The following is a 23,785-nucleotide window of genomic DNA, read 5'->3' on the forward strand; positions in this document are numbered from 1 at the left end:
GAGTAGGAGATAAGCAGCTGAGGGTAGAGAAAGAGAGAGAGAGAGAGATTAGGGCTATGAATTTTTGGATAATAGGAACAAAAGATAATTTTGTCAATAATAATTTAGATGGTTCAATTTTATGGAATTTATTTGAAAATTCCTCCAATTTTTTTATAAAATTTGAGTTATTTATATCCAATCTTAGAGGTTTCAATTCATAAATTGAAATATGCATTTCTTTTTATTCCAAACATAAAATTTTGAACGTCCAAAAGAATTCTATAAATTTTATGGGATTCATTTATTCCAAACGGATTATTAGCCTATCAAAAATAATATGTTGGACCATATACAAAACCACAAAGAAAGAGCATACAATGAGGCAATATGGTCCCCATCATTAAAAATAAAGACTTATAATTGATATCTTTATGACATAGCACCACCAAACCCGCAGCAACACATACTAAGAAAATACCACGTTCTCCAAATAAAAAATGCAGCACAAATAAGCGTTTAGATTTCAATTAAAAAGAGTGCAATTTACTAATTTGAGATTTAGATTTACTTTGCTTTAGGGAATGGAAGAAAATAATTAGGGATTTAGGGTTCTTTTATTTAGTTAGTTTAAGATAAGAGTATCGATAAATGAAGTTGGGGTTTAGGGTTTTTTTCTTTTTAAGAAGAAAACTGCAACGTTTTTTTCTTCTCATTTATTAAAATACACACACACACACACACACACACACACACACATATATATATATATATATATATATATATAAGTCAATGCTATCCTTTTTCACTTTCTATTATATAAGTCAATGCTATCCTTTTTCACTTTCTATTATTTTGCAAAGACTTTGCAAAGACTCTTAATTACGTAGTTACCCACACAATTAGTTGTAGGTGGGATATCCTTTTCACTTTCTATTATTTTGTTTTGATTGGTTGTTATCTAGTTAATGTTAGACAGTGTTGCATGGTGGTGAGAGTTAGAGTTCGGCTAATTTAAAAAATAGCTAAACTTGAGCTTGCTTCAGACTTGATTCAATAACTATAAATAAACTCGGCTCGAAATCTATAAAACTAAAGTAATGTAATTTTGATGTAAGCTTAATTAATCTTGACTTATTGAGAACTTGAGTCCATAAAGCTAGCTTCAGAGGTGAACATGCATAGAAGCCAAAAGGATTTTAACTCTTTCGGTTTCGAGGCCTTCTAACTCTTTGGGATTGATCCACCATTGGCTGGCTCGCAGGCTAATAAATCGAGCTCCAATTTGGAAAGCTTAGCGAACAAATTTGAACGAGGTTTTATTGGAGCTACTCATAAACGATTTGACTCATTTACATTCCGTCAAATTACGTCTGAATAATAATAATAATAATAATATATATATATATATATATATATATATATATATATATATATATATATATTGTAATTTAGCAATTTTAAAAAATAACTTTTTTTTACAAATTATAAAAATGTATTTGTAAAATATTAACAATTGGAGTTATCAAAAATTTAAAAAAATAAATAAATTATTATGACATTTACAAAATATTAAAAATTGGAGTCAGTATTTTTCGCTTAGTGATAAAGGAGGCAGGGGGTGCGGAGACAGCCACGAGGTTTGCCTAGAAGCAGCCTTATAATTGGGTCAATTGACTTCATGTCACATCATTATAGAAAATTCACAAAACAAACATACGTACCCCACTTTTCTATATCACAGTTAGTTGTGGTTAATATCGTGCAAAGACTTTTCAAGCAAATATCTCTATAACTAAGTCAAGTCAATGCTATTCTACTATAATAGGTAAGGCTTACTCTTAATTCCGTTGTTCTCCACACTATTAATTGTAGATGGGATATCCTTTTCATTGTCCTATTATTTGGTTTGATTGGCTATTTTCTAGTTAATGTTAGACAGTACTGCGTGACGGTAAAATAGCTGAGGTTTGATGAGTTGGAATTCAGATCGTCTAAAAAATAGCTAAACTCGACTTTGCTTGAACTTGATTCGATAACTATAAACGAACTCAGCTCGAAACCTATGAAATTAAAGTGATGTAATTTTGATGTAAGCTTAATTAATCTTGACTTATTGAGAACTTGACTCCATAAAGCTAGCTTAAGAGGTGAACATGCATAGGTGCCAAAAGGATTTTAACTCTTTGGGTTTCGAGGCCTTCTAACTCTTTGGGACTGATTCACCATTGGCTAGCTCGCAAGCTAATAAACCAAGCTCCAGTTTAGAAAGCTTAACAAACGAGTTTGAGGGAGTTTTTATTGTGCTGATACTTGAGCTAGTCTCGATTAATTTAGCTCATTTACAATCTGTCAAATTACATCTGAATGTATATATATGACGGGTCAAATCATTACCCAAAAATATTAGGTAGCGCGCCATCCCTATGCATGCCTTAATCAGAAGATTTTTGTTTTTTTGAGGGTTCTTAATCAGAAGATTTTGAAATTTATTTTCTGGTAAATTTCATCTCCTTTATGTATTTTCAATAAAAAAATTAGAAGAAATCCTATTCTTGTAAAAATTCTTTAAGTTAAGCTTGCATTCCAATTATCTTACATATATATATATATATATATATATATATGCTAGATGATATAATATAACAAATAACAAGTAGTTGATTTTATTTTTTTTATCCATTGGGAGATTCAATGGGTTGAAAGAACATCGTAGGCTACACAACAAAGGGCAATCTCCCTTTTACTCATCAAATTAGTGAAAGCTTTTTGGTATAGAGGTATAAAACTTGAGACCTTTCACTTCATACATATGCAGAAAGATCAACTAGAGGATACTTGGTCGACAAGTTGTTGACTACTTCTTCACAATCATTTTTCCTTTTTCTTTTTTTTTTTTTTCTTTTAATCTGGTAAAAGACTAAATAAGCTTAATGCTTGAATGCAACATTGCATCTCTCTCATTTTTTTTTTTTTTTAAAATATTACCACAAGTACTCTCAAGTGTGCCTTAATTACCACTAACCGCTCCACGAGGTATTATATACTTTTTTTCTTGTAAGTATTGATAAAACTCTTCATTAAACGATCTTAGATTAGATAGTAGAACTCACTCCCAACACCCTTAAAGAATGCAATAGAAGTTATTGTCAAAAGGGTTGCTGACTTCTTCTTCCTTTTTCTTCTTGAAATAGACTTTTGTCCCAATCTCTAAAGCTTACCAATTCCCATTTTCTCTTCCCCTCTCCATACTCTCACACACAATAAATAGAAGCCATCTAAGATTGCTAAATATACATCGAAAAAAATGTTGTTCTTTAGACTACTTGTTGCTTCTGTTACCATCTTTTGCTTCACAAGTTTAGTTCTTGAAGCTGCTGAATTGCCAAATGATGAAGGTCTAATATTGCAAACCACATGCATATATATAACCATAATCTTGATTTTGAACCTTCTCTGATTTCCTTAACTCTTTTTTTCTTTTCTTGATTATATACGTATATCTTGCAGTGGAAGGCCTTCGTGAAATAGGGAAGACACTAGGGAAGAAAGACTGGAACATTAACGTTGATTCATGCTCCAACAAATCAGGATGGGGGAAACCAGAATCCATACAAGATAATAACATAACTTGTGATTGTGGCACCATCTGCCATGTTACGTTCATGTATGTCTCTGTCCCTCTAGCCAAGAAATAATCATAATACTGTATTTTTTTTCTTTTACTTATTCATTGGAGAAAGATTTTAACTAATTAAGGAAGAAAAGTTCAGAAATTTTTTTAAGTTATATGTGTATATATTAGAGAGCAACAGTTTTTGGAAATAACTAAAAAATATTTGTTTCTTCTTTTTTTTTTTTAACCTTATATGTATAGATTTTTTTTTTTGAAATATATATATATAGATAGATAGATATTGTTTTAAAATATTTTGATCAAACAAATTTTTTTTTTTTGATCAAACAAAAACTTATAAAATATTTTTTTCCAAGGAGAATATAAATTAAGTGTTTTCTCCCTTATATATAATATTAAAATAAAAAGGCTTACAAAATTCTGGAAACAGGGACCATGGCCTCTCCAGTTTCTTAAAGCAAAACCCACTTTGCTTTCTTAATAATCCCATTTTTCTAGGACTATTTGAGTAACTTAATTTGTAGTGCCCATTTAGCATCATATCATGGGTATTTTTTATTTTTTGAAAATTATACTGCTCAATTATTATTAATATCAGACAGCAGTATATCATGAATAATAGCTAGAGGCATCTGCTGCCAGTCCATCAAACGAGGCATAGAGTTAGTGGCCCTAGCTAATACATGGGCTATTTGATTCGTTGATTTTTTCACAAAAGAAAAGAATAATGACATAAAGTCTCTGGCATTGGTTAGTAGTAAATTTTGAATGGAAAAATATATTAATTCATTGAATGCAGTTTGTTATAATATAAATTTTCTTGGATTATAGCTGAATTTTATAGAAAATGAATATTCAAATATTATTTACTGATAATAAATTGTAATTATCATTTAGAGTTATTGTTTGGACATTAGCTTTATAATTACAATTTCTCTGGAAGCACAGATCTCTAAAGTCCCAAAATCTCCAAGGTATGCTTCCAACAGATTTGAGCAAGTTGCCCTACCTCAAGGGAATGTAAGTAGCAAAAAAGTTACTTTTCACTCATATTTTTTTGCAGTAACTGACTCAACAATAACTTACGGCTGTTGTTTCTGCTTCATGAAGTGACCTTACTCGAAACTACCTTAACGGTACAATCCCTTCAACATGGGGCTCCACACGACTCGAAGTAATGTATGTTAATTATCTTCTTAATAGATTATCGAGGGAAAATGGTTATAATATAATTTAATTTTCTCTATCCTTTTCATTTCGGATTGGAACTGAAAGTGAATAAATGGATGGTTGCAGCTCTCTTGGGGGAAACAGATTGACAGGACCAATTCCAAAAGAAATTGGAAACATCAGTACTCTGAGAGAATTGTAAGATGAGATTATGCTCATCGATCATGTTTATATGCCTCTTTTAAATAAAGCTAAATAAATATATATGATGCTTACAAGGTGTTTCCCATTGATGATTAAATACACAGTGTGGTTGGAACCAATCAACTTTCAGGAGAACTGCCTCAAGAGCTTGGAAATTTAAACAACATTACAAGGATGTAAGTTTCTTCGTATAGAAATAAGTAATCGTATTTTTAGATTCATTGATACTGCAAGGTCCAAATAAAGCCTAATAATAACACGCAAATGGTGAAATCAGCTTTGCTGTAAATTGCTTGTAGATATTCAGATGTAACAATCCATTGACTTTAGTTTCTCCTTTTGATGTTATTATAGGCTGCTTAGCTCCAATAATTTTAGTGGGCAGTTGCCTGAAACATTTGCAAAGCTCACCACATTGGAAGACTTGTAAGTTTCTACATTATCATATAACAGAAAAATGCTCTCATTAATTAAATCTTACTCTTCCATTTCAAATACAAAATACCTATGTTCTTGTAACAAAATGCAGTCGAATAGGAGATAATCACTTCACAGGCGAGATCCCCAGCCTTATTCAGAATTGGACTCATCTTACAAAATTGTAAGAGCTTTCTTCCTTCCCGCCCGGTTTAATAAAGAAATATTATAAATGCTTTGATTATTTGTCTGAACCAAATTCTGGTGCTTGCAGAGTGATTCAGGCTAGTGGCTTAAGTGGGCCAATCCCATCCGGCATAAGTCTTTTGACAAACATGATTGACTTGTAAGTGAATCAATCCTCCATATTTAGACTCCGTTTGTTTCCAAAAATAACTTGCCTTTAAAAAATATTTTCCAAATGACTTATTTAATCACTTACGATTAATGCCAACAAAAATGTTATATGTATTGTAATTACTTATTATATTCTTGGGTTGTAGGAGAATTAGTGACTTGAGCAATGGAACTGAAATATCATTTCCACCTTTGAGTAATCTGAAAAACCTGACGAAACTGTGAGTTTGAATGTCATTTTACCAAGTAATTCTTTTTCTCCTTCTTCTCTTTTTATGGTTTTTTCTTCTAATATTTGCAACTATATTTATGTTGCAGGATATTAAGGAGTTGCAATATTGTTGGACAACTACCTCCATATCTTGGGCAATTTACCAAATTGACCTCCACCTTGTTAGTAAATATAAAGATTAGCCTAATTGTCAACTATTTCTTTGTATCTAAAATAGAGATAATGAACAATTTCTGATGGTTTGGTTCATCATTTTATCTTGCAGAGACCTCAGTTTTAACAAACTAACTGGACCAATCCCAAGCAGCTTTCCCAGTTTATCAAAGACAGATTTCATGTGAGCAATTGATTTAAATGTACTTGTTCTTATAATTGATTTTAGATCAACTCCAAAAAATTGATTTGAAGGTATTATATGATGTTGTTTAATGTTTTCAGATACTTTACTGGGAATATGCTGAGTGGAACAGTGCCAGATTGGATCATTCGAAATGGAAACAGCATGTGAGTTTCTCATTCCTATGATGTTCTATACATATGATATAGAATAGAATTACTCTCTCTCTCTATAGAATAGAATGGAAACAGTAACATGTTCTAAAAAAATCATTTTTTTTATTGGCTTATATATATATATATATATATATATATACACACTAGGCGGTTCTCCGTGTTTGGCACGACTGTATAATAATTATATTTTTCATTTTAAATGTAATCTATATATATATGCTGAGTAAATTATAAAAAATCATTTTTTTAGGAAAAAAGTGGTTGGAATTATTATATATAAAGCCTTGTAGGTATTTAAAATACTTTAAATACTTAATTTTTATTTTCGTAGAGATTTATGTAATTAGAAGTATATAATTAAATAAAAATTTAAAACATAATAATTAATTCATCATTGCATAAGACATATTTAAATCATTTGAAATTGATCACATTTAAATCCCTAAATCCCTACAAAATTAAACAAAATAAATCTAAGCTAAGCAAAATATAAAATGAAAATGAAAATGCAAAAACAAAATCAAGTAAACAACTCAAACAAAGCAATAAAATTTCATAATGTTCTTTTTTCAACCGACAATATACCGAAGAAGTTAAAGTAAAGAATTAAGTTAAACTTTAAATAGAAGGAAATTTAAAAATTTTATAAAAAAAAGAAAAATAGAATAGTGAATAAAAAGATAATCATGAACTTTCTGTTTATATATGACGATATATAAATATTTAAATTCTCAATTAGCAAAAAGAAAAAAAAAAAAAAAAAAGAGCGAAAACCACTAATTTCACATCAACCCAATTCTTTAAATTTTAAATCAAAATAAGAAAAACCACATATGTAGCCTTTTTTTTATGATAAATTTGATATAATCATACAAATAATAAACTAAATTTGAATATCCCAAATATTATAGACTTGAAAATATTCAACTTATCGTGAAAAGAAAAATTAAACTTGTATTCTTATAATTTATTCAAAAACTGAAAATCATAATTAAACAAATCAAAAGAGAAATAATAAAAAAAAATACTACTCACCATCTTATCTTATCATTTTTAAATTATATTTTATAATGTGTATTTTTGAGATACATGATTTTTTTAATAATTTTCAAATTATTAAATTATTAAATATACTATATTTGATTTGAAGTTTAGACTACATAAAATACAAATTTTTATATTTATAAATTATGAAAATTTAAAGATTTGGACATTGTATTGTTTTTTTTATCATATATTTGATTTCTTCCAAAAAAAAATAAATAGCATATTTAATTTGAATTTAAAAACTAATAAAAATCTTTATGTATATGTAAATTATGAAAATCTAAAAAATGCAATTGAAATATTTAAATTTTTTATATTTCCATAATTGAATGAATTTAAAACTCACAAAAATGAAAAGACAATTTATTATTGAAAAGTAAATGATGTGAGAGAAAAAAATGGATTAAAAAAAAAAGAGAAATGTTCAAAAATTCGCAAAAAAATCAAATACTCAAAATCTATATAATCTCACTTTTAAAGGGAGCGCCACGTTAGCAATGGAAAAAACTCATTGATTCTCCTTTATATATATATATATATATATATATATATATATAAAATAAAATATATGAAAGAATAATATAAAAAATATTAGACTCTTAAATAAACTCTAATTAACAGATAAGCTAGGATTCTTACTATCCTTATCTAACTATAATTATCTCTCCGTTAATATAGATATTCCCAATTAAGCCTAAAAGGAACTAATTTCACAATTCACTCAATCCTCATTTTTTGAGAGCTTAACAATTGGTGCAGCGAGCTTAGAACACACCTTTAATCCCTAATAATTTCAACCCCTTTCATCCTGAACACTATGGCCAATGAACTGTTTGAACACCATAACACGGAGAGCTAGGACAATAGCCATGGCGAGGCAACTGGACTGGCCATGATACCCCCTCTGCTGACAACCAACCCTCAAGTGGCAGCTGCTCTAGCCCAAGCATACTCACAATTCACCATTGTGCTAAAATGCCTTCTCAAAACCCCTCATCAAGGTGGCAAACTGACTCCCCCAGGTGGACCAACGAACCAACATCACAAAGAGCATGGTGCATCTCAGCCAACACCGAAACAACAAAGCCACCCAGCATCTGAACAACTCTATGAGGCGGAGTCGGAGGTGAACCTCAGTATGGCCACTCCCTACACTGAGGAGTCGAGCCATAGACAACCGATCATGGATAATGCCAATCTCCGAATCGTTATTAAAGAACTGGTTAGAGAATGTAGAGAAATAGGAGAGTTAGGGGACCATGATCTCCGGCGGGACTCACCCTTGTTAGCCAATATCTTGGGTGCAGCTTTTCCCCCAAAGTTTAAAATTTTGACCTTCCAATCCTATGACGGATCTACTGATCCCTGCAGTCACTTGCGACCTTCCAAACCATGATGTACCTCCAAAGCAACTCTGTATACCTTATGTGTAAGGTCTTCCCAATCACCCTAAAAGAAGTAGCTCAGGAATGGTATCAGACCCTTAAAATGGGATGCATCCAATCATTCTCACAATTAGCTACAATGTTCCGAGCTCAGTTCATAACGAGTGTGCCATCTAGGAAAATCTCATCTGACCTAGTAGATCTAAGAAGAGAGGATGGAGAGACCTTGAGACAATACATCTCTAGATTTCAAAGAACAGCGATGCAAGTAGACAACTTGAATGATGAAGTGGCAATCAGTGCCATGACGAAGAACTGCAATTACAATAAATTGTTTAAGAGTCTACGTATAGATCCTCCCCTAACTTTTATTGAACTCATGGCTCGAGCTCACAAATACATAAAGTTGGATGAGGCTTATGAAACTCAACATCAGAGATTGCCTGAGGAAGAAAAATCCAAACACAGAAGACACCCCTCTCCAATAAGGAGACGATCGCCCATAAGAAGATCGCCTTTCCTACACACGCGAGCTAGCTATGATGTTAGAACACCTTACTTAATAGATGATAGATCACAACAAGGCCGAGAGTTCACTCCTTTGAATAAGTAACACTTGAAAATACTATCTTGGGTAAGAGACCATGGAAACAATGTTTAGCTCAACTATCCCAGAAAGATGAAGGAAGATACCTCAGGCTATCGAGTCAAAAAAAAGTATTATGAATTTCGTAAGGACATTGGCCATGAGACTGAAGCTTGTTGGCAATTAAAAAAGAGATCGAACGCCTCATACAAGGAGTTAAACTAAAAGAGTGAGGGTTCAGAAGGAAACCGAAGGGAAAGAAAAATAGGTAAGGCAATGCAGCACTCTGGTCACAATTCATATAATTTTTGGTGGTTCATCAGGGGGCGATAGCAACTCAACTAGAAAAAGGAGGGCTAGAGAGGTTTGCTCTATCCTACCCCAACAAAAGCCGAATATGAGACCAACTATCTAATTTTCTGAGACAGATGGCGAGCAGGTACATACCTCACATAACAATGCATTGGTGATAGAAGGAGTTTTGGAGAACTTCTTGGTAAAAGGAATCCTAGTAGATAACGGTTGTGCGTTTAACTTATTAACTATGGAGTTCTTTAAAGTTTTGAAGTTAGAATAGGCGAAGCTGAAGCCTGTCCGTACCCCTCTAGTTGGTTTAGTGGGGAGGCCAGTTCAAGTAGCTGGATCCATAAATGTAACCTTAGAGCTCAAAATCGAAGGTATTTCAAAAAGATTTAAATCTGAATTCATGGTAACGAACATCCGTTTTCTTTATAATGCTATATTAGGTCGACCTGCCCTATATGAATTGGAAGCAGTCACGTGCATCAACTACCTCACTCTAAAATTTTACTCTAATAATAATAAGGTGGTGGCTGTGAATGGAAACCAGAAGATGGCTCAGGAAGCGTACATGATAGCACTGAAAGGGATACCTTTCGCCCTATCCATCATGTGCATATCGAATGAGGAAACATATGCAGTGCAAGATGAACATCGACCCTTGACATATCCAGAAACACCTCAGATTCAAGCCCAACACATATAGGCGAACTAGTCAAATGGGAAGTTGAGTCGGGGAAATACCTGACCTTGGGGCTGAACTGCCTATGGAGATACAAAACAACATAAAAGGGGTATTAAAAGACAATCTAATAACTTTGCCTGGACCGTTGGGGACAAAATCGGGATTAACCTCGACATCATATCTCATAATCTCAGTATAGATCCAGATTGCAAACCTGTGAAGCAAAAGAAGCGAAGCCATAGACCTAAAAGGCAACAAGCCATAACAGTCGAAGTAGACAAGTTTTTGCATGCAGGATTTATAAGAGAAGTCGATTACCTAGAATGGTTGGCGAACATAAAATTGGTACCTAAGCCCAATGGAAAGTGGAGATTGTATGTAGATTTTACCAATCTAAACAAGGCGTCTTTAAAGACTACTACCCTCTACCCAACATAGACCAACTAGTAGAATCAACAGCTGGCTATGAATTGTACAACTTCATGGATGCAACTACTAGATACCACTAAATAAGGATGAACGAGCTAGATGAGGAGAAGACAAGCTTCATTACAGACATGGGAATTTATGCTATCAGGTAATGCCCTTCATTCTAAAAAATGTAGGAACCACATACCAGCGATTGGTCAACTACATGTTCCAATACTAGATAGGGCGAACAGTAGAAGTGTATGTAGACAATATGATCATTAAAGCGCTGAAGCTGCTAACCACCGTAAGGACTTAGAAGAAGCATTTGAAATTTTTAATAAGTTTAGCATTAAGCTAAATCCAGATAAGTGCAAGTCCTTAGGCTTCATGATATTACGGAGGAGAATTGAGGCGAACCCTGAGAAGATTAAAGCAATCTTGGATATGCAAGCGCCTACTAGTATCCATGAGGTCCAATAGTTGAATGACCGAATCATAGCCTTGGGATGTTTCATCTCATACTCGGCTAAGAGGTGCATGCCTTTCTACCGAGCTCTGGAACAATTGAAGAGCTTTTAATGAGATCACAAGTGCCAGCTCACCTTTGACTAAATAAAAGAATTCCTGTCTTCAACTCCTCTCCTTAGCAGGCCCAAGAGGGATGAGGCACTTTACTTATACTTGGCTGTTACTGAAAGCACATTAACATCTGTCCTAGTTAAAGAAAAGGAGAGAGAGTAGTACCCTATTTATTACACCAGCAAAGTCCTCCAACGAGCTGAGCTACGAAACCCCAGCATTGAAAAGCTGGTGTTCGCCATCCTCATATCAGCGAACAGGCTACGTCATTATTTCCAGTCTCAAATTATATTTGTTCGAACTAACCATACTTTGAAAAAGATCTTACATCGAGCTGAAACCTCCGAAAGGTTAATGGAATGGTCAATTAGACTAGGAGAGTTTGACATAAGGTATACCCCATGCACTGCCATGAAAGCAAAGGTACTTACAGACTTTGTAGTTGAGTTATCTAAGGAACACGAAGATCAAAATCACATCCTTCGGGAATTGTCTCATTGAAGAAGACGGCAACTACATCATAAGAGAGACCCATAAAGGTGTTTGTGGGCCACATGAAGGCTCGGACGCAATGCTGAGAAAAATACTACTTTTGGGGTATTACTGGCCAAAAATGAAAAAGTACGTTTGCCAATACATTCACCACTGCATTACTTGCCAAAAATGTGATCGCGTACCCATAAAACCCTCCTCAGAACTACAACCATTAGGCTCGGCTTGGCCTTTTGCTCAATGGGGGATAGACATCCTAGCACCTTTTCCTGTGACAACTAGGCAAAGATAATTTATAGTTGTAGTAATTGACCACTTCTCTAAGTGGGTAGAAGCCAAAGCCCTCAGCACCATTACCCCAGCTTGGATCATCAGTTTTTCAAGAACAATGTAATATTTAGGTATGGCATACCCCATAAAATTGTTACTGATAATGGAAAACAATTTGACTCAGGAGCCTTCAAATCTTTTTGCGAAGACTGGCACATTGGACTTCACTTCACTTCGGTAGTCCATCCCCAAACTAATGGCCTCACTGAAGTTACCAATAGAACCATATTGCGAGGGCTAAAGAAGAGATTAGATGGAGAAAAAGCTAACTGTGCAGAGGAGCTAAACAGTGTACTCTAGTTATACAGGACCACACCTCGACATGCGATAGGTCAAACCCCCTTCTCCCTTGTATCTGGAACCGAAGCAGTATTACCGGTAAAGATAGGCATCCCCAATAAAAGAACAATTGAACATAAAGAGCTCCACAGTAATGAAAGTCTAAAAATCAACCTAGATTTAGCAGAAGAACTCAGAGAAGATGTAGCAGTCAGAGCTAAAGCATGCAGACAGAGGATGCGAAGATACTTCAACAGGCGAGTGCGAAGTAGGCAGTTTAAAGAAAGAGATAAGGTTTGCCGAAAGGCAAAGATAACAAAGGGCTCGACAGGAGTAGGCAAATTGGGGCAGAATTAGGAAGGCCCATATGAAATTACAAAGCAGCTAAGTCCGAGCATATGCAAGCATAGAAAGATTAATGGAACCGAATGGAATGCAGACAACTTAAAGAAAGCATATTGTATTTCCATTCAATAAAGTGTATGGTAGTTTTAGAATGAAATAATAAAAAAGATCTCAAGTTTTTTCACTTAATATATCATGTCTCATATAGATTAGAAAGGTATGATATATTAAGTTTTTCCTGGAAGATCTTACTTAGAAAAATATTTCAATAGTTTTGTACTTCTTTTCCTAACCATATCCATCACTTTCGACTTCAGCAGTCCATCAGTTCAAACTTTAGCAGTCCACCAATTCAGACTTAAGCAATCCATCAGTTTAGACTTTAGCAGTCCATCAGTTGGGATTTAAGCGATCCATCAGTTTGGACTTTAACGATCCATCAGTTTGGACTTTAACAATCCATCAGCTTGGACTTGACTTTAACGATCCATCAGCCTTGACTTTAACAATCCATCAGCTTGGACTTGAGCAGTCCATCAGCTCAGACTTTAGCAGTCCATCAGCGATGCGCTTAAAAAATCCATTAGCGAGGTACTTAAAAAGTGCCTCCCCTTAAATGGACTTTAATACCACAAAAAAGTTAGACTTGAAAACAGTATATGTAATTCCGACCTTAACACTCCTCTTTATCTATTGATTTAAGACAACTAAATTTATACCATAATGTGATATTAACACTTCAGTTCGCCAAGTCTAAACAGAACATTTACACATTGTTTCAGTTTGTGCTTTATTGGAAGAAACAAAAAATTAAAATACACACAACACTTAAATAGGAATAATAAATAAGGATTTTTTTCATTAAAACAAAACATAAGATGTCACACAAAGATGATTAAAAGGATCTGCTACACTAAGTGCATAAGTTCACATAAGAATCTAAACCACCTCCCCCTTCCAAAGGTAGCTCCACATTTGAGCCCTGATCCACAAGCACATTCGAAGGGATTTGGGTACCCATCCGTTGTTCGGTATCAGGATCAACCAAAGGATCTTCAGAAGGGGGATCCTAGTGAGCTGGTGAGATGGAAGGAGGATCTTCTGACACAACACCATCACCAATAAACTTGCCTTCTTCTTCTTCCTCATCATCAGGGTACACCTTGTCAACCCAGCTCTAGTCTTTGTTCGGATCTCGAGCCTTTAATTCATCCATAATTTTAGCCCTAAGGATCAGACAAGCCTTGGCTAGATCCTCCTCCACCGAGCTCTCTTGAGCCCGAAGCCTTTGAATCTCATTCTCCAACTCTTATTTTTTAGCCTCCAAAGCCTTGATCTTTTCAGCTTGGGCTTAGATCTCCTCTTGAAGTTTTTCATGTTCGGCATCCCGAACAACAATCTCTGCCTTGTACTGTGACTCCTACTCCTTCATGGCAGAGTTTAGACTCTTCAAACCTTCCTCCCCTCCATCTTTGTGTATGCCCCTTTTAACTTATTTATACGAGCATAGCTAAGGTTGTTATCATTTATTGCCTAGAAGAGACTCTAGTTGGCAAGGTCCCTCATCGCCAGATCATCCAAACACTCATACTAATGAAGATCCACGGGAAAAAGGCAATTGCGGGATATCTCATAGCTAGGTTAGTCATTTTGCAGACTACAGTTCGGTCTGTACTTCTTCAAAAAAATAGGTTCGGATATCTAGGGCCTTGCCAGTTAAGAAGGGAGAGGGAGAGGAATATGAACCGTCACTTCTCAAGGCCTCTTCCTACTGGGCTCAGTTGAAGGACTTGTAGCAATATACTCAACATGAGCAGACTCCGAGACAACACCAGCGTTATCTGTCAGAGGATCAAGTATCATCAGAGGAGTCCCCTTATCCAATCTCCCCGCTTCGGCCTTCTTATTCATCGCCTCAGCTATTTTTGACATCTTAGAAGCCTTTGCCTTTTTAAGAGCCATCTTTGCACAAAAATGCAAAAAATAAAAAAGAGAAAACTAAGAAAGGTAAGTAAAGAGAGCAACACTTATACAAAGAGGAACTAAACTTACTAGAAGGTGAAGGGTTCGATCTCATGGGCCCGCTAAGAGAGTAAACTGGGTAACCCTTGACAGTCACTTTCCTCAGGTTCATAGATCTCAACCCCCTAGCTTTTATCAATTTCACACATTATCGATCCTCAGGGGTAGGCAAAGTTGGGAGACAATGTGTGGGGTCATTAGACCACTGGTTCGGTACCTCGAACCCACTTGGATGCCGAACTGTGAAAAACTTATATTTCCAATTTTTCAAGGAAGAAATCTTTGACTATTTAGAGAAGATGCTACAATTATTCTTCACTTAAAGGAAACAGTGGTCTTTGTTTACTCTGATATGTAGACGATAGAGTTCGCTCACCCCTCGAGCTGTAAGAACCGTCCCATCTTAGCAAGCCAACTCCACTATACCACATAGAAATCTTACACCATTATGGTGGAGTTGGCTGATGGTGATGCCGTATTCACTGAAAAAAGATTTCAGAGCCTCGGATAGAGGTAGCCAAACCCCTGATTGGAAGTCTCCTCGTATAGCATAATGGACTCACTATCTAGCGGTTCATTTGCTCTCATATACTCTAAAGGGTGAGCCAACTTATACTCTAGCGTGATGTTGTACATGGAAAATACATCAAGAAGCTCACCCTCATCGATATCAAAGGGAACGTTGGCGATTCTAATATTCTCCCTTCTACCTTTTGCTTCACCAACCCCAGATTCAACGGCTTTATCTTCAGACTGCTTAATAAAAACTTAAACGTCTTCATCGCTAGGTGAACCCATGATTCTGCCAAAAGTAAATAAAAAGTAATACAAAAAGCTATAGAACTTACTAGAGAGAGAAATAAGTTTTTAGAGAGAGACGCTCTGATATTTGGAAATGTTGAGAGTGAAGCAAATGAGGCAAGGTGAAAGCCTTATATAGGCAAGGCAGAGTACCCAAAGGTCACTACATTTAATGAAGTAATTCTTGGACTACCCCTTGACAAACGAAATGGAACTATCTTTTTCTAATAACGTCTGCAGACCAAAAAAAGGAACAAACAACAACAAAAACAAAGCATATACCATATTTGCACATAAATGACCAAATAATTAAAGGGGAACTACTAATAATATACAATGATAAAATAAATAAAAGAATAATATAAAAGATATTAGACTCCTAAATAAACTCTAATTAACAAATAAGCTAAGATTCCTACTATCCTTATCTAACGATAATTATTTCTCCGTTAATATAAATATTCACAATTCACTCAATCTTCAATTTCTGAGAGCTTAACAATTTATATATATATATATATATAATGATGAGATAGATAGATAGATAGATAAATAGATGGATAGAATAGATAAATAAGAGGAACATCATTCTCTTGACTCTATATTCTCCATTTATTAGAATAACATTTGAGTCTTGTACATGTTAATATGTTGAGCATAAAGCCCAAGAACCAGGTCATTATGCAAAGTAACAACAATTAAGGAACTTTTTTTCTATTCATTATTTGAGAGGCCAAATGAGTTAAAATAGCATTGTAAGATACAATGATAGGGGCTATAAGTCTCTTTCAGGCATACCAAATAGGTGGAAAATCCTTATAGTTGAGAGATCTCAAATCTTAGATTTTTCACTCCCCATGCTCTTATAGAAGGTGAGAAGACCAGCTAGACCACTCTTATTGATTTTTGTTTTTACTAAGAGAATTAAAGAAATTTTAATTTTGTTATAGTATGATTATTTATAAGGTTAGGTTGCACTATGGTAGTATGCACGTATGAACAAATTACATAATTAGCAAATGACCCTAAGGATGATTATGCAAAATAAAAAAATACTTGTCTATAGCGAATATATCATATAATCAGACGATAGGTAATTGTTATTTGAAAAACTGCAACCTTTTTGTTAAGAATCTCACATTGATTAAATACCCAACCTACAAAGGGTATATAAGGATGGCAAGTTAGCTAGCTAATTGGTTAGTACTAACCTTTTACCATTGGTTGGCCCAAGGCCAAATAAGCCCACATCTACATTTTCACCTCATGGGTTCTAACCTCTTACCCACTTTACCTCTACCCTTTCAATTTGTAATACTTTTATTATCTTACATGAAATAAGATTGAAATTCACTCTTAATAAATTATGAGTCTAGTATAGATGTAATTGTCCATTTTGAACATATTATTAATGGAACTACTCAAATAACATTTTTTTTGTGCAATGTGCAGTGATTTGTCCTACAACAATTTCACAACTCAAAGCACATGTCAAGAACCTAACATGTACAAAACTTCAATCTCATTTTCTCTATTTCTTTATCTTTCTCACACACACACATGGTAGCTAAATGATCAAATTTCTTGTTGTTTCCACAGAAATTTATTTGCAAGCTCCTTAATGGGCAATGTATCGTAAGTTTATTTTTTTTCTCTTTTTTTTTTTTTTGAGGATTTGAATCATTTATATGTTTATATATTCATTTATTGTTGCTTGTATTATTTTGCAGAAATACTGTTTCATGTTTAAAAAACTTTGGTTGCCCAAAAAGTAAGTAAAGTTTTGTTTTTTTTTTATTATTTTGAACTTATAATTTTAAATTATAATTTAGAGCCTAGAATAGGCCTGGGCTTATGGTTAGGTCCAACTATTACTAAAATAAGCAGAAATGGACATTGCCTAAAAGCCATAAAACTCATATGCCCTTTAACCTTTTAATTTCTATGGGCCTCGTTTATATATTGCACAACCTAAGAGGGAGAGTGAATTGGGTTTTCTAAAAATTTCACATTTTAAAAACACAAGATCAGAATACTGTTCTAGTGGAATTAGAAAGCGTTAGTAAGGATCAGTTATCAAGTTTAGAACTTCTCCACAAAGCTATTGCAAGATTAGAAAGACTCTGTGAAGAACAGTTATTATGTTTAGAACTGCTTCACAAAGCTTATGTAAGTTTAGAAAACTGATTATAACTCAGATTGTGATTTACACAGGATATAAAAGGATAGATTAGAACTTGGTATAATCACAATACAGGAATCCAGAGTTCTAAAGATAAAGCTTATTCACGTTTAGAAACAGAAACTTAAACAACTTAGCATTTCTGAAAAGATTAATAGTTGTGTAAACAGAATATAATCAAGCAACACTTCAGAAAATGAAAGAAGATAAACACAGAGATTTATAGTGGTTCGGCACTAACTCGCCTACATCCACTCCCCATGACTCATCTTTTCAAGGGTAAGAGACAAACCTTACAAGAAAATAGATCAACACCTAGATCCAACCTTTGTCCCACTAGATTTCTAAAAGTTCTAGTCAACCTCTACACCTTTCTGTTTTGCAGAGAACCGAAAACTCACATCAAGACATTAAATCTCACACAAGGAGAAGGTCGCTTAATAACTTTTTACACCATAGCTTTTCACCTAAGCTATTACATAAATATTTTTCGTTTAGAATCCTCTAGCCTACAACAGATTACAAGAATCTATATAGACAAAGAGAAATGCAATTATAAGAACAGGAAGAACAAAAAATAGATTTCAAAACAGAAGGAAAGTTCAGAACTGTTCTTCAGAAAATGTTGTTACTAGATTTCTTTTCTCTTGAAAAATATCTTTTGAAGCAAATAGATGAAAAGAAATGAAGGGGGTTGAACAGAGAGCTTTGAGAGATCTGAAACTTTAAACAACTAACTCTTACTCTTACAAAAACCACATTTTTTCAAAAGAGGAAAAACGTTTTTATAAGAGGGATGAATTTCCCGTTATAAAAGACGTTGAAGTTTTAGCTTTAATGAGTATTTTAACTTTTCGAAAATAAAATGATAGAGTATGTGAATCTTTTACAAATACTCGATTATTTGTTACAAAAAATAATTTTTGCCAAAATCTTTTTTAGTTAGGTAAATGAAATTGAAAGAGCAAAAATTTGACATTTTTTAAGGTAATTTTCGAGAATATCTCAAAAATGATTTTGAAAGAAATAAAAGAGATTTTGTGCTTATAAGGGAATATTATCTCTATCCTACAATATTTTCTAAGATGCTAACCCCCAAAAGATCTTCAATAATCTTCATGGTCTTCAAAAAATCTTGGATTATAGAATCTTGATTTCTTTAGCAACTTCCATATTAAAAATCTGCATAAAATAATTTTAGCACATACAAAAATATTAAATTTATTTGTTTCGCGTAATCATCAAAATCTCAAGATAAAATTGACCCTTGAGCCAACAATTTCCAACATTGTTTTGGAAACAAACAAAATTAATGGATTTGAAAAATAGAATCATATGTTTCTCTTAGTAACTTCAATACCATAAAATAGATTTTACTTTTATGTAACTATTTGTTGTTACATTTTGTGCTAGCTTTCTATTCTTTGCATATAAATTGTGGAGGGGAAGCAGCTACTATTAATGGAAGCTTATATGAAGACGATATAGATAGAGCTGGACCTTCAACATTCTACAAAAGTAGAACTAACTGGGCATTTAGCAATACTGGTAATTTCATGGATGATTCTAAGAATGCAGATCCCTATATCGCCACAAACACAACAGAGCTCTCCGCAGGCACTTCTACATTATACATGACTGCACGCATTTCTCCAATCTCTCTTACTTATTATGGTTTCTGCATGGGGAATGGGAATTACACAGTTGGCCTCCATTTTGCAGAGATAATGTTTACTAATGATAATACATATAATAGCCTTGGAAGGCGCATTTTTGATATTTACATTCAGGTATGTAGCTTATCAATTTAATATAATGTCTCGATGGAATAGCAAAGCATTAAGGATGGATAATTAGCCATGGAAGGTACATCTTTGATAAGAAATTTGGTAGCTATTAGTAACTCTATTTATTGGTGGAATATTGCAATTTAGCTACGAACTAATCTAGTTGTCGATTGGCTTGAAGTGTAATTTGGATATAAAATAGTTAATGTCATAGTTATGTTACCTTTGACAGAAAAAGCTTATGCAAAAGGATTTTAACATTGAGGATGAAGCTAGTGGGGCTGGTAAGGCAACTATAAAAAATTATACCACCATTGTTACAAATCAAACATTGGAGATACGCCTTTATTGGAATGGAAAAGGGACAACTAGTATTCCTACTGGAGGAGTTTATGGTCCTCTTATATCTGCCATCTCTATCATTCCAAGTGAGTTAATGACCTCTATAAGCTTTTACTTCTAGTGTAAACCATTATTAAAGTTAGAGGTATAACATTGCTTTTCTTTTTCATGCTTTCTTAAATTGAAAAATCTTTTTAATATTCTTTCCACATGTAGATTTTGTCCCCCCTTCGGAAGGTAGTAGTAGTAGTATTTCTGCAAGCACAGTAGTTGGTATTGTGGTTGTTGTAGTAGCTATCATCTTCCTAGTTCTGTGTGTCCTCTGGTGGAAAGGTTGTCTATGGCATAAAGATATAATAGACCAAGGTATTTCTCATTATTCACTTATTTGTTTATGTTGCTATTTCTGTTGTTTTCCACTTCATTTGAGATTTTTTGAATTGATACGTCAACTTTATACTCCAAGAATTATAAAATTAACTAATACATATTTATTTTACTTGGATGAAATATTATTTATTTATATAAATAATGTTTTTAGTTTTCATGAAAAAAACTCTGAGAAAAATCTATTTCTTTAACAGATTTAAGGGGCCTAGACTTAAAAACAGGTTCGTTTACATTGAGGCAAATAAAGCTGCTACAAACAACTTTGATCGTGCTAATAAAATTGGAGAAGGTGGTTTTGGTCCTGTTTATAAGGTATCGAGTACAAAGTTACACTTTCAAAATGAAAGACCTCACACTTTGTTTAATGAAACACAACACAAAGTAATTGAATGTATTTTTAATATAAATGTTGCACTACAGATTAATTTAATACAAGTAGATTAAATGTATCCATTATGGCTGACCAAATGTAGTCTTACATGAATGTTCAAATATATCTTCTTTAATGCAGGGCCTTCTTTCAGATGGCACTATAATTGCAGTAAAGCAGCTTTCCTCTAAATCAAAGCAAGGAAATCGCGAATTTGTGAATGAAATTGGCATGATTTCTGCTCTGCAACATCCTCACCTTGTAAAGCTTTACGGATGTTGTATTGAAGGAAATCAATTATTGCTAGTGTACGAGTATATGGAAAATAACAGCCTTGCTCGTGCTTTGTTTGGTAAGTCTAACAAAAATATCCTAACTAAATATGAATAGTTATATATAATTATATATCAACCTCTTTAGGCTTACTTTAAGTATAATGACTTAAAAGGTCCTGAAGAACACCGATTAAATTTAGATTGGCCTACAAGACAGAAGATTTGTGTTGGTATAGCAAGAGGTTTGGCTTTTCTTCATGAAGAATCAAGGTTGAAGATTGTACATAGAGACATAAAGGCCACCAATGTTCTTCTTGATAAGAATTTGAATCCAAAGATATCTGACTTTGGTTTAGCCAAGCTTGATGAAGAAGATAATACCCATATAAGCACTAGAGTTGCTGGAACCTTGTGAGTTTCTGTTCACATCTTGCAATATTTATCCTCTTTTCTTTGTTCAACTTTAATTTCAAAGAAGTTACAAAAAATAGATTTTTTTTCTACAATATTAAATGTGTAGAATAATTTATTTGATGTATTCTACTTCTTTACCTATAATAACATGAATAATTAAACTTCAATCCCAACTAAATCTGAGAATTTAAGTATTCTTATGCTCGCCATAACTTACTCCCCATCCTACTTTTTTACCTAGGCTTAAGATAATCCACTATACTTTGCTAGACTCACACACATGAAGTTGTGTCAATATATTACTTACAATTATATATTACGGAAAACAATATATAACTTACAATAAAATATTATTTATTGTGAAATGAGTTTCTTTTTTAAAAAGTGAAAATGGATATACGAAGTTTCTAAATTTAAGTATATGTAAGATGTTAAACTTTTATTCAAAAAGGAAGACAAATATAAATGCCTAATATATTATACTATTGATATTGCAGTGGGTATATGGCACCTGAATATGCAATGCGTGGTCATTTAACTGATAAAGCAGATGTTTACAGTTTTGGAATTGTTGCCTTAGAAATTGTTAGTGGAAGAAGCAACACTAGTAATCGGCACAATTTGAAGAAGGATGACTTTTATCTTCTTGATTGGGTAAGAATCAAATCTCTTGTTTTCTTGCTAATTTTTCCTAAGAAAATTTCTTTCCTACACCTAGTATATAGATTGTCCCATAAACCAAGCCAATCAAACAAAGGTTTTTTTTTTTTTTTTTAAATGTTAATGTTTTGTCCATTTTTCTAAGTGTGGGACTATACAAGGTATGTATAGATAAGTCTTTTCCTTTAAATTTAAATTTTTTTATTAGCTTAATATATGGATGGGTTCACACCAGGAGTAGTAATGATTTGCAAAGGAATGAAATCCAGGTAATAAATTATTCATTCTATCAAAAGGAAAATGAATATTATGCATATATTCGTAATGTAGGACAGAGGATTTTCTCAACTATATAATGGACTGAGTATAGAAGGAAAATGAATATTATGCATATATTCGTAATGTAGGACAGAGGATTTTCTCAACTATATAATGGACTGAGTATAGTTTGGGAAATCTAACCAAAATGAATTGTTTAAGCTTAATAATTGATTCAAGTTTCATTTTTGTAAAAAAAATTCAATTTAGTTTGATTTTTATTACGCCCCAAAAAAAGCTCAAATACATACTAAAATAACTTAAAACCAAACCAAATTCATAAAGCCAATTTAATTCAATTAGATTTTGATTCTGGATATAATTTGTTTGGCTCGATTTTCCTCTTAAAAATTTCAGTTTATTTAATTTGTACTAATTGGGTTTTGATTTAAACCAAATCGACTGAATGCTTATCCCTAACTATATATCTTTGTATAATTTTTCTTAGGCATGTGTTTTAAAAGAGAAAGGGAGTTTATTAGAGCTAGTAGATCCAAGACTAAGCAAAGACTACAATGAAGAACAGGTTGAGACAGTAATCCGTGTGGCTCTTTTATGTACTAATCTCTCTCCAGCAGTTAGGCCTGCTATGTCTTTAGTTGTGAGCATACTTGAAGGAAAAGCTTCAGTTCAAGACTCCAAATTGGATTCAAGTGTTTTACATGACGATTTCATGGTTGAAGCAATGAGAAAACATTTTCAGCAAATCAGTGGACAAAACACAATCGATAGCCAAACTCAGAGTATGCAATTGGAGGGCCCTTGGACTGCTTCTTCTACATCTGCTAAGGATCTTTATCCAGTATCTTTAGGTTCTGAATACTGGGAAAGTAGAAATTTGATAAATAATTAAATGTACCAATTGCATGTTTTTTACTGTAATTGTAATAAAAGGACGTTTGAATATCTTGAATATGTGAGAAATCATAATTGGTTTCACAAAGTTAGACATTGTTTCATCCCAACAAAGTTATTGGTTTTATTTTTATTTTAATCTAGGAGAACTGTTGACCTGCACTTCATTTGTTTTCATGCAATAAATTCCATATGAAAGAATATTATTTGAAGAAAATTTGCATGATATTATTGAAGAATATGGACTTACATGTGTTGGAGGAGCCATCTTCTTTAGTTGGGTTTTTTAATGTTGATTTAGTTAGGAACATATTGCCTAGAGTAGTTAGTTTCTTGGTTCTGAATACATCCTTTGCATGGAAAAGAAAAAAAATGATATTGTTAATGCTAGTCCAAAACATGAAGGCCGACACACCTAGAG

The 23,785-nt window shown here is 33.3% G+C and overlaps 1 protein-coding gene across 1 annotated transcript; it reads left to right on the plus strand.

Annotated features, from left to right (window-relative positions):
• Positions 1-3,052: 3,052 nt before the first annotated feature.
• On the plus strand, positions 3,053-23,526 carry LOC105647957 (putative leucine-rich repeat receptor-like serine/threonine-protein kinase At3g14840). The gene is given in 24 exon segments (XM_089717130.1): positions 3,053-3,377; positions 3,490-3,646; positions 4,565-4,636; positions 4,727-4,795; positions 4,913-4,984; positions 5,095-5,166; positions 5,345-5,416; positions 5,520-5,591; positions 5,682-5,753; positions 5,911-5,985; positions 6,083-6,157; positions 6,262-6,333; positions 6,435-6,500; positions 17,224-17,277; positions 17,371-17,406; positions 17,502-17,542; positions 19,367-19,743; positions 19,973-20,168; positions 20,299-20,448; positions 20,667-20,711; positions 20,714-20,784; positions 20,984-21,528; positions 22,029-22,185; positions 22,958-23,526. Coding segments are annotated over 24 exon segments (3,114 nt in total). The 5' UTR covers positions 3,053-3,286; the 3' UTR covers positions 23,363-23,526.
• The last annotated feature ends 259 nt before the right edge of the window (positions 23,527-23,785 follow it).

Source organism: Jatropha curcas, unplaced genomic scaffold (genome assembly GCF_041381405.1).
Source record: "Jatropha curcas cultivar XTBG-Jc1 unplaced genomic scaffold, XTBG_Jcur_1.0 HiC_scaffold_868_pilon, whole genome shotgun sequence".
Classification (NCBI taxonomy): domain Eukaryota; kingdom Viridiplantae; phylum Streptophyta; class Magnoliopsida; order Malpighiales; family Euphorbiaceae; genus Jatropha; species Jatropha curcas.